Source organism: Arachis duranensis, unplaced genomic scaffold, assembly GCF_000817695.3.
Source record: "Arachis duranensis cultivar V14167 unplaced genomic scaffold, aradu.V14167.gnm2.J7QH unplaced_Scaffold_44811, whole genome shotgun sequence".
Taxonomy (NCBI): domain Eukaryota; kingdom Viridiplantae; phylum Streptophyta; class Magnoliopsida; order Fabales; family Fabaceae; genus Arachis; species Arachis duranensis.
The window spans coordinates 50,392-62,891 of NW_026264929.1; the positions used below are offsets into that span (position 1 = coordinate 50,392).

At 46.0% G+C, this 12,500-nt stretch overlaps 2 protein-coding genes across 2 annotated transcripts in view; both read left to right on the top strand.

The window, feature by feature from the left end:
• The window catches only part of LOC127744497 (cytochrome c oxidase subunit 1), a 44,773-nt gene that overhangs the window by 29,731 nt on the left and 2,542 nt on the right, over positions 1-12,500 (top strand). The gene's annotated exons all lie outside the window — the stretch shown is intronic.
• LOC127744498 (cytochrome c oxidase subunit 1) overlaps positions 11,271-12,500 on the top strand; it is a 3,772-nt gene continuing 2,542 nt past the window's right edge. The window contains exon 1 of the mRNA XM_052256628.1: positions 11,271-12,500. This exon is cut by the window's right edge and continues 2,542 nt beyond it. Coding sequence (XP_052112588.1) covers positions 11,619-12,500 — 882 coding nt within the window. The 5' untranslated portion in view covers positions 11,271-11,618.

The window sequence follows — 12,500 nt, forward strand, 5'->3', positions numbered from 1 at the left end:
GGAATGCAAGTGAATGAATCCCATCCCCTAGCGAGTGAAGTGCTTACGCCCCTTTAGATTAGAGATAGGGGCGCGCTAGCGCTTTAATAATAGAAAGGTTAGGGGGCTGAGAAAAGCTTGCTGTCTACTTCTCGAGCCTTCACCGCCCCGTTCTGTAACTTCCCTTCTTTAGTCCGTCCACGAGGCTGTAAAAAGAAAGAGAGATAGGGGCGGCTATATAGCGGGAGTCGTTTCGGTTGTATGCCACGAGGTCCCTATGGACAAGGGGACAAGTGAATCATCGCTTTTGGGCGCAGGCAGCCCTCTACCATCCATCCCATTGCATTCCATCGTCTCGTATTGTACCGTACCAGACCAGATACATCTATTGAGTGAGAGAAAGGTAGCAGCTTATATATATTATTCATTTAGGATATGGATAGGGATCCCCAGATTCCCGTCACTACGGATTGATTGTCTCTACCTAACTACATGGTAGTGGTCTAGGGAGCGCAATTGCTAGAGCACGGGAGAATGAAGAGTAATGATTTCAGCAAGAGCAGCCGGACGGACTACTATAGTGAGTCCAGTGACTACTAGAGTAGAGTTGAGTCAAAAGGTATGGTATAGCAGCCTTTCCGAGCGAGCCTCTGGGATCCCCTGTAAACCCCCATGATGTGGTAAAGGGAGGATATTAGGGGAAGCTGTGAGTGGGGATTCCCCTGCAGAGAGCCGGATGAGGGGAGACCTTCACGTCCGGTTCGGAGGGCGGGGATATCCCGACCCTACTATCATTATGCCTTTGCAATGTTACTTGGTTCAACTCTATTTGTGACCCTTTTTCGTATGTGGGACTCTCTATCTTCTTGGGTTGATAATCGATCGTCTTTCATTTTGATAGTGAGTTGTTTTTATAATAATAAGTCAATAAAATAATAATAATCGAACTGGAGGAGCGAAAAGCCAGGATGGCTTGGTAAGCAAGCAACCTGTTATGTAGGCGCCAACTCCCTTTCTCTTCTTTCTTTTTTAATGAAAGTTCAGTTCATCAAAACAATTGCTAGATCGAGCACGCGACGCGCATAGTCTTAAGTTCAAGAGCGGGTTGTCTCCTCTTCAACATTTCTACTACTTCCTTGCCTCCCCTTTTCAGAGATCTCCTTGTTCTCTTCCCAGATTTTCCTCTATACTTTCTTTCGCCGCCTTCTTCATCATGTTGTTCCATCCTTCAGGGATGTTCGGTAGGTGTCCGGGCTTCCTAAAAAATCCTTCCGGCAAGAATGCTGCTTGAACATTGTGTAAGACATTGAACCGTCTCGCTCTTGTGAACACTGATCATAAGTGGCAAAAGCCGCCGGAATCCTAATTTATTGTCTCCTCGCTACTGTAAAAATTGCAAATGTCTTTTTATACACTGGCGCGATTGCCCCTAAGGCACCGATGGACCAACGCAACGCCTTCGTCTATCACCCGAATTTCTAGTAGTAGTGCCAGATCAAGCAGAGAGCGCTTTCAAGGAACGAAGTCCATTTAGTAAGACGTTCGAAAGAGGTATCCGACTCAACACAATCAGTCACTTAATAGGGCTTCTCACATTGGTCCGCGGCAAAGAAAGAGCAAACCAGGCAGAAACTGGATATGCTATTAAACACGGGGGACCTCCCGGGGTTTCTTTTCCTATTCCATAATAAGCCCTACCCACTAGTATAGTACTAGGATCAGGGTTCGTGTTCGTGTTCAAGAATGGGCTGCTAAAGCCTTTTATTTGCCTTTCATGACGATGAATGAATAGTCTTCTCCCTCTTATCATGATCATGGCTTGCTTACCGGGGCTTGACTTTTCCCTTGGATGGAAGTAGCCTCGTCTCGTGGCGCCGGTATCGACCATCGCACGAGCGGAGTGGCCATCTCATTCAACACTATCTCAACATACATAAGCCCAGCAGACGTAGGCTTCTCATGGGTGATCGCTTTCCGCAACTGTAACGGATTCACCCTATTTGAAGGGGTTCTTCCCTCTTGTCCTCGGCAACCAGCAAGTTTCTCCTTCATCGGACAATCTCGTGCCTGAGGAGGACTCTTACAAATGAAAGAGCCAGAGTCCGCCTCGCCTTAGAAGGCCTTCTTTGCTGTCCATCTGTGTGAGAGGCATTCTTCAACTTCAGGCCAGGCCCGATTTCTTCTTGTCAATTTCAACCCCTCTGTTGTGCACTAAAGGCAGTTTCCTGCTGTTACGCCAAATGCACATTTTTACGGGTTCATCTTCAAGCCGTGTTCTCGCGCTCAAACACTGTCTTGAGATCTGACAAATAACCCGAGGGCCAGCTCCTTTCTGCTTCACAACTACATCGTCAATATACATACACCACCTCTACGATGTTGACAATAAAGTAATGGAAGATGAGGTTCATTGCTCGCCGGTAGGTAACTATAGCGTTATTCAGACCGAAGGGCATCGCCTGCCAGCAGAATAGTCCGTCCAACAGCACCCGGACAACGGAACGCCTCGTCCTCTTTGGAGATGAAAAGAAGGTTCTAACCTAAGTGCATGTACGCTAAGGCCATGAATGACAGAATTTATTGCCCATAAGCTCTGTCCACTAACAGATCAGCGATTGGCATTGGGTTTTCTTTGGTGGGGCAACATTGAGATTCCGGAAAAGCGGTCCGGTAAAGGCTCTAGTCAAAGTGTGCCCTACGTACGCCTGTATTGTTCACGGGGTTTAGTTTGCTTTCTAAAAGAAAAGTTCAATCGCCCTACCCTATATAAATACATTTATTTGATTTCCGAAGTTGGCTACAGGCACCAAAGCTATTCGAGTACTTAGCCAAGGAAGTAGATCGAAAGAAGGGAATCCCCGAAATTCGATTCGAAGGGTCCTGCTTATGGACCTTGCAAAGGGAAGAGGCGCCGAGGAGAGACAGAACGAACAGAAGCTGAGAGATTCACCTGCACCCACCCCCATTTAGAAGGGGGAAGGCACTCCGGTCTAAGGCAGTCTATAGGCCGATGCTGACGTACGATCCCCGCGAAGCTCCACACTTTAAACAAAGGGAGCTATGTAGACAGATTTTGTGGTCTTTACTTTCGTGTTTGGAGTAGGTAAACTGTGAGGAACAGCAAGAAAATGGGTTTTTAGCCAAAACAGTGTGAGTAGCCCGCCCCAATCAATCAAGCGTAGCGATCACTGAACGATTGATTCTTACTCTTATTATATATAATTCTTATTCTTGGATGATAATATATGGTGGGAACAATGAAGCTGATTCTTCATCTGCTTCATCTGTAGGTTGCAATCCGTATGATTTCTTTTATCGATCTACTGCTAGCTTTCGCTTATCCGATGCACTCAAATCCAACTACTTAAACTGGGACCAATCATGTTGATTGCCTATCCGACCCAGCTTTCACAACTGGTTTGGTTTTTGAATCACAGACTTTATCCTCTCAATTGGGGAGGCCTCTAGTCCTCAGTTCTATTAAAAAGGGATTCTTTATGGATTTTCTTACCAAGGAAAGCAGACAGTCTATTGCAGATCTTCACTTCAATCATAGGAAGCAGAGAGGACTGGATTTGGATACCGTAAGGCACATGCAACAAGACGAAAAGCGTCAGAAAAGGGATGTGACCATGAAGAGGTTGGGCTGGTTTTGAGCTGCCCGATTTAATCTTTCGGTACCAGACACCGAGATAGGCTAGCCTTATTCGATACGATAAGACAGGTAAAAAAAGCAAGGCCGGGGTCGAGAGCCCATTTCATATTCTCCGGTTCCATTCCAGATCGAGTGAGCCAATTGATTGATCTTTCACCGGGGAGAAAGCGCTCTCCTCATATTAGCTTACATAGCTTATAGGCTTCTTTCCTTGCTGCACTCATAAACTCCGGTGGTAAGGTCTTGGAAGCCTTTGATTACAGGTCTAGTTGAACTAGCCTTTTCACCAGCCATTACGATATTAGGTGTACCGTGAGTGGAAGGAAGGCAGCTCTGACTTCATGAGCTAGCAAAGATAGGTCTGTAAAGAAATGCATCTCTTATCCTTTGATCCTACTGGCCTGAGATCCGTTTAGGAATTGTGGGTGCGGCTTAGAAATCAACTATGTCTTTCAGGAGTTGGGCAAGGGAATGGTATTAGGGAGGCTCCACTCTATAAGAAAGAGGTCTCCCCTGGGTGGAGAGAGTTTGGGGATCTATCCTAAGGGGTTCCTAAACATCTTCTTCATCAGGTCTCATGAGTCAAATCTTTCATCGGCAGCCATAGCTCCAATCCTAAATTAGCTAGTTCAGACGATTGAACAAGAAACCCCATGAGTTGTTGGGTTCGAAAGATATGATTGCTTAAGAAGAAAGAGATTTTACTCACTATGGAAGGTGCTGTTTTCAGTTCTTGTGACTACGCTTTCTGTGGTTCGAGATAGAGATTCAGAGTAGGAAAATGCCTTACTTTTCCCAGCTCGAAAGTCATGACCCGGTTGACCCTCTTTCAGTTCCAGAGATATAGAGTTCAGTAACTGTAGGGCTTCAAGACCCTGATCGGAGGGTAGGCAACTCAGTAAGTAGAGTCTCTAATGTTAGCAAGATCCGGTAAGGCCATAAGGCACTAGAATCTCTCTTTAAGCAGGAAGGCACGTAGACACTGATTGCACCCACTTCTATCTTCTGAGACGCGACCATTCGAACGGGTGCATCGCTACACCTTTCAGAGCCCCTAGAATCAGATAGTCGGGGGACTTATGATCTATTTCCTAATAGAAATATCATCAAAGGCGAACGAACAAACAGAACTAAGCCCAAGGAGAAGCCAAGACAGATTTGGATGTCCTCTCGGAAACCTGTCATCAATAAAAGCAACTGATTCCCCTCGCCCATTAGCTTCATCAAATTCATGGCTTTAGCACGCCCTCCCTCTTATAAGGATAAATACCTATACTATTGAACTATAGCTCCCCTCTACGAGATGAACTCAACAGAGAAGAGGGGAGGAGCACATATTTATTATATATTTGAATATATAAAGCTTTTTTAGTTTCCTTGCAGCCAGTTACAGGCGAGTCAGAAGCCCTTATAGCAAGTGCTAGCTCTATTTATCCTATTGGGATTGGAGCAAGAGTGGAATGGAAGAAAGAAAGCTGTCCTTATCTTCTCCTCCAACCGGTACCTCCTCCCGACATGAAGGAATGCCCGATAATCCTTCGGGGGCTGGTATGTCCTTTCAGTTCTGGTCTGGGGAACGCCGATCAAAGAAAGCACTCCTATACTGCCTGGTGTTGATTCGGCAATTTGCGTCTAGTGGGGAGCTTTGTCATCTCAAAGAATAAGCGGATCTTCCCTTGCATGCGGATCTTAAAGTCGTGGATCTCCTGATGGCCGGTAGCTGCTTTCTGCTCTCCTTATTAGTGCCAACTCCGCTAGGTAGGGAGTCTTCTACAAGTCGCATTACTGGTCGATGACCTGATTTTGGAAGCAGTCGAGATGCCTTTCCTTGTAGGAATCGCTTTCTTTCTAAACTATTAATGATAATGATAATATGAGACCACCAAGGCTTCCCAAAAGATTCTGACAGAAGAAGATTCCAACAAACAAACGTTCGTATAGGCCGGTTATCATCTACGTAACCGCAAACTTGCTTTCTTCAAGGAGAGTGAAGCCCTCGAAAGAGGGACGAGCGGAACGGCTTCGGTATTGGTAAGCATTTGCCCGCCGGGCTCAGTTTGGGCTTTCCAGTCTCGTTCCCTTTAATTGCACGATATAAATAAGGAGGGATATCAAGCGGGAAGGCAGTGACGGTGAGGGAAAGGCAAGTAGTCAGAAGCAGGAAGCAGCAGTAAGAGCAAGAGCAGTCCGCAAAGCAGCTGGTTGAAGCGGGATAATACTATGAATGTTGAATGGGAACTGGGAAAGGAACTGCTGGGGGATGAATAGACCATTACTTTGCCTTGTTCAATGTTCACCCAATCTGCTCAAAGTATTTTCAACTCTTTCATGGTATCAGAGCACTAGCTCTTGGGAAACGTTCAGTTGGTTTGTGTGAAGTGTGGTCTGAATACCTTGTTACGTCTTTTCTCTTTGGCGCTGTCCACCGCTGCGGCTGCATCCTTCCCCCTAAGAATAGTCCTTAGGAAAGTCTTTAAAGGAGGGGAATCAATTCCTTGGAGAGAAGGATTCCTCCCAATAAGGTGGTCTAATTCCTGGAATTCTTGTTCCACAAGTTGGTTTGAACGGAACAAGCGAGAAATCCCATTCCAAAAAGGGGCAGCCAGATGAGTACCACAAGGGATCCAAGGTGCCATCATCGATCTCAGGGTGAAACTGTCTACAGATAGCATTAATTATTTGGAAAATGAGTGCGCTTAGGATCACTTTTTTTATACTCGCTAAGGGATAAAGGGGTATCCATCAAGGATGTCAACCTTGCTTCGGTCTCTGACCTGGAATCGTCCACTTTTCTATTTGATCTCCTCCCGGCTAACCCGCATCGTTTCAAGGGACTTCGTTCCTCTTCGATTCACAAGGATTCAATCTGCCCTCTCTTTGAAAAGAACAGGTAAACTCCCAGTGTACTTCTTAGAATGAATGCCTCCGGGGCACTGGAAGGGGACAAGGTCCTGGCTTGATTGATTCGTCATTACCTGTCGCAATCTTATCCGTCTTATGGCTTTTCAAGGTCTTCTTAGCGTCATCAGAACAAAGACGAGTTCTTTCCGAGGTCCTATGCTACGTACCGTACCGATCTCGGTGACTCAATTTCCATTCCTAGGGCAGCTGCCCTGTTCTATCTCTTTTCTAGGTCTTGCGGCAGGTAAACAACGACTTTAGATTCTGCTGTGGGGGTTGAGGGCCTTTCCCTTCTTGGGGCCTTTCGGTCTACTTCTCGTTTCTACGCGCACCAGTTTTCGTTCACTTTGTTTTCTCTTCGATTCTGGTTCGGAAAAGCATGGATTTCGGGTTTCAATCAAGAGCATCCGCCACCCCTTCCTTTTAGATGAAGGGAGTTTTCCCCAAGCGTCTTCCTTGCCAATTAGTCACTATGGTCGCTACTCTATGAGAGAATGTGGGTGCGAACTCATCCCCTAATCTCCTTTGATCCCAGATTCCATTCTATTTCCGAAAGCGGTACAAGGAAAATCAATCTCTCAGCCAGTCACAGGTAGCCGGTAGGGAGCAAGTCTTCTAATCGAGATTCCTAGTCTTATTCTGTATTTATGACATCTTATGTATTAGAAAGGTCTGGGCTAGACTAAGAAGGAAGGGAGTGAACCCGCAGTCAAGTATGGCAAATGCTGACTTTCCAAGTAAAGAACTTCTCGATAGGAAGAGATAGAGATTATGTTTAATTACAAAGAATTACATTTTTTTAATCTTACAGGAAATGAAAAGAACGAATAACATTTAAACCAAGGTCAAACTCAGAACTGAAAGACAACAGAACAGAGATTTTCATCATTCCTAGCACTATAAATCACTCTATCTCTATATCGCTTTAAAGCAAGGTAGGCATGAAGTTCCCTTCGCTTGGTATCCGCGTAGCGTTTCATACGAGTCTGAGCATTCTGTAAATTACGCTTAAGGAGAGAAAGTATTGCATCTCGATCTCTTAACAGTTGCTCCAATTCTGAAGGGACCCCATCGTCCGGATGAAACTTAAGAAGAACAGGGGGGTCACGACCATACACAGCTCTGAATGGAGTCATACCAATGGAAGTCTGGAAGGACGAGTTGTAACAATACTCAGCCCAAGGCAAGTAGGAAACCCATAAACGCGGAGTCTCATGAACGAAGCAACGTAGGTACAGCTCCAAACATTTATTTAAAGCCTCCGTTTGCGGGTGGTACGACGAGCTCATATTCAAAGTAGTACGTACCATGAAGCTTACATAAATGTTTCCAAAAAGCACTTGTGAAAGCTTTATCACGATCAGAAACAATAGCCCGCCATGGAGTTTCACTATAGTGGAAACAAAAGTCTCAGCAACTTGGGAACTCGTGTAATTAGCTCGATGGGGTGCAAAATGGCCGTATTTTGACAAACGGTCAACCACAACTATTATAACCGTGAAGCCGCGCGATGGTGGATGTCCCGTAATAAAGTCCATTGCAACGTCCTCCCATATCTGAGAAGGAAGAGGTAGGGGGCACAATAACCCAGCAGGGTGCAGTTGAGAGGACTTGGCGCGCTGACAAACCATACAAGACTGAATAAACCGTTGAATATCCTGACGCATGCCTTTCCAATAGAACTGAGCCGCTATGCGATGGAAGGTGCGTAAGACGCCAGCATGACCACCAACCGGAGTGGTGTGAAATTCGCGAATAACGGTTTGAAGTAACTCTGGATTGTCCTCAGACAAAACTAGCCGGTCATGGTAAAATAACAACCCCTGTTTTATCGAAAACCCCTCCGAGGCCCCAGGATCTTGAGAAAGGCGTTCACGGAACAGCTGCAACGGAACAGAAGAGCGAACGGCGGCATAAATGTTATCCACGAAGGTAAAATGGGAGACAGTCAGTGCCATGTAACAAACCCGTGATAAAGCATCGGCAGCTTGATTCGTTTTACCGGCTTTGTATTCGATGGAATAGTGAAATCCCATGAGCTTCGGTAGCCTGTTCTGGCCTTTGAATAACTTGCTCGGAAAGGTGCTTTAAACTTTTGTGATCTGTACGAATGATAAAAAAATGTCCAAGCAAGTAGTGTCTGAATTTGGCAACGGCTTCAGAGATAGCGTGGAGTTCCCGAACATAAGCTGACTTCGATTGCATTCGTGGCGAGAGCTTCTTCGAAAATAGGCGATTGGATGGCCGTCTTGACTGAGGACTGCGCCGATGCCACACCCTGATGCATCAGTCTCGACAACAAACGGTTTCTGAAAGTCGGGTAAAGCAAGAACGGGCGCCCGAGTCATAGCCAGCTTCAATGCGTCAAAAGAATGTTGGGCCGCATCAGTCCAAGAAAACTTGTCCTTCTGTAATAAAGTCGTGAGTGGGCCTGCAAGTTGAGCATAGCCTAGTATGAAAGGCCGGTAATAACTGGTGAGGCCAAAAAATCCCCTAAGTAGAGTTCTAGTAGTTGGAGTAGGCCAAGCCAAAACAGTTGCCACCTTTTGTTTTGTTGGTCCATTTCAACACCAGAACCGGACACGACATGGCCCAAAGACTCTATCTTGGTCTGTCCAAAGGAGTACTTAGAAGGTTTGGCATAGAGAGAATGGGCCTGTAGACGATCCAAAACGAGGGACAAGTGATCCAAATGCAGTGGCCAAGACTTGCTAAACACTAATATATCATCGAAAAATATCAAGACGCACTTTCGGAGCAAATCTCGGAAAACCGAATTCATCAACGATTGAAATGTGGCCGGGGCATTGGTAAGCCCTTAGGAGTGTCAAGGACCTGCCGATAACGAGTTAGGATGGCACGTAAATCAGAGGGTGTAGACTCTGGAAGAGAAGACAGAGGGTCGGATTCCAAGTCAAGTGCAAAATATGTCAATGTATAAGCTTCAGCAATCGCACCTGTGTCCTGGAACCGTTGGATGTTATGGAATTGTGCCTCAGTAGGGGTAGAGGACTTTTTCCCCCTTGTAATTGAACGAAACATTAAGGTCAAATTTCAAAGATGCTGTACTATAATAAGCTATATGGGCTCCAAGAGTTGAGAGCCACGAAGCGCCCATGACAACATCAGAACCGGCTAAGGGCATAACAAAGACACCGAGGAATAAATGATGTCCCTGTATGCAAATGTCCAAGTTATGAATGAGACCTTCAATAGGTAACCTTTGTCCACTGCCAACCATTGCTTTTAAGTTGGGAACCGGTTCAATTGGCTACTTCAGATAGTGAGCAATTCGAGGCTGAATGAAGTTGTCAGAACTGCCACCATCGAGAAGAATGCGCACGGTGGTGCCTGCAATCGACCCAGAAAAGTAGATAGTACATTTGCCAGAAGTGCCATGATAAGCTTGTAATGACAAATGATGCAAAGTTGGAGAATCATCCGACGGAAGGTGGAACAGGTTCGGCGACAACAGAGGAGGAAACATCGCCATCCGGTTCATCCACCTGCAGAATCATGTATTGGCGATTCGGACATTTGTGCTTCCACGAGAATTTATCGTCGCAAGTAAAGCACAACCCCTTTTCCCGTCGCAGTTGCATTTCTGCTGCCGACAATTTCTTCACTGGTGGCAGAGGCTTAGTTGGAGGAGACGGAAGGAGAGGCGGCAATGCAGATTTAGTTGACGTAAGTGAAGGAGAAGATGAATTGGACGGAGAGGTCCGCATCGATGAGGAAGGCACCCTTGCTTTTTATCGTGCAACCGAACTCTGTAACAGGTAGCGCTCGTCAAATGAACGAGCCAGTGATGCAGCTCGTACCAAGGAAGTAGGAGACTGGGAGATGACATCACGTCGGACCTCAGGTTTAAGACCATCAATAAAGAGGATCAGACCAAGTGCGAGATTGGATCGAGGAATTGCGTATGAAATGAAATGCTGTTTCCTATTTCTTTCGTTTGTGCATCTTTCTCCCATGTCCGGATAAACCAACCGGCAATTTCCGACAAACAAAAGTCTTTCTTCAGTAAAGCGGATCACTATGTTCATGAGAAGGTATGATAAAACAATTTTGTGATTGGATCCGCAATTATTGTTGTTTTGGTAAATCTAATGAAATTAATAATAAAATTAATGGAGAACAAGCATTCCAACGAACAAATGGGAAGAAATGGCCAGAAGATCAAGAGGGCCTTCTCATCGGGCATTTAGCTAGCCCGCTTTCGCTTCCGTACTCAACCGTCTCTCTCCTTAGTCCGATCTAGCCTCTATTGATTGAGAGGGTTGAAGACTCCTTTTCTTTTTTTTTATGCAATTATGAATTCCACGGAACTTTATCGATTCCAACGCAACTTATCCTTTTGGAGCTGACGTAACAAACTACGCGAGCCTCCCGACGAAGCCAACCAAAATCCTATCTGACGTTAGGGACGGTTTATAGATCATAACGTACCCCGTGCAGCTATAGTTGTTGATTCCTCGACCCCCAATCTCCAAGGAATTGGTCTTGGGCCCGGAGCTGTTGCTGAAGGGAATTAACCGCTTCTGCAAGGGCCTGCCTTCGAGCAGCAAGCTGGACCTCCCCTTGCAGAAATGGTTCCAATTGGGCGTTAAGTTCCGCCCGCTGCCTGGCCAGTGCTTGGTCGCGAGCCGAGTCCATGGCTCGGGCTTGCTCCAACCGGCTGTCAAGTGTTCCAAGAACTTCTGCGAGGCGCCGCAGTTCTAATTCGCGACTGTCGGCGGGGGATTCAGTCAAGCGCCGAATCCCCTCTTCCACTCGATCGAGCTCCGCCACAAGGGCGTTAAGCTCGTCCCTTCCGCCAGGCGGCAGATTCAGGTCAAAAGACGGTTGCTTCGAAGTAAGATCCTTGCGTTGACCCTCTCCTGAACCTGGGGGGAGGGGTTGAGAGGAAAAGGGGATCCAAATTTCCCATCAATAAAGTGAGGGCTTTCCTTTTTTTTTTTAGTGCCTTCCCCACCCCTCTTTCCTTACCCTCTCACTCCCCCTTTTTCAAGAAAAAAGCCCCGCTCCCTAAGAAGGGGCCCCTCTCTGATAAGGAAGGAAACGAAAGATTCTCCATTTTATGACAAATCCGGTCCGATGGCTGTTCTCCACCAACCACAAGGATATAGGGACTCTATATCTCATCTTCGGTGCCATTGCTGGAGTGATGGGCACATGCTTCTCAGTATTGATTCGTATGGAATTAGCACGACCCGGCGATCAAATTCTTGGTGGGAATCATCAACTTTATAATGTTTTAATAACGGCTCACGCTTTTTTAATGATCTTTTTTATGGTTATGCCGGCGATGATAGGTGGATCTGGTAATTGGTCTGTTCCGATTCTGATAGGTGCACCTGACATGGCATTTCCACGATTAAATAATATTTCATTCTGGTTGTTGCCACCAAGTCTCTTGCTCCTATTAAGCTCAGCCTTAGTAGAAGTGGGTAGCGGCACTGGGTGGACGGTCTATCCGCCCTTAAGTGGTATTACCAGCCATTCTGGAGGAGCAGTTGATTCAGCAATTTCTAGTCTTCATCTATCTGGTGTTTCATCCATTTTAGGTTCTATAAATTTTATAACAACTATCTCCAACATGCGTGGACCTGGAATGACTATGCATAGATCACCCCTATTTGTGTGGTCCGTTCCAGTAACAGCATTCCCACTCTTATTATCACTTCCGGTACTGGCAGGGGCTATTACAATGTTATTAACCGATCGAAACTTTAATACAACCTTTTCTGATCCCGCAGGAGGGGGGGACCCCATATTATACCAGCATCTCTTTCGGTTCTTCGGTCATCCAGAGGTGTATATTCCCATTCTGCCTGGATCCGGTATCATAAGTCATATCGTTTCGACTTTTTCGGGAAAACCGGTCTTCGGGTATCTAGGCATGGTTTATGCCATGATCAGTATAGGTGTTCTTGGATTTCTTGTTTGGGCTCATCATATG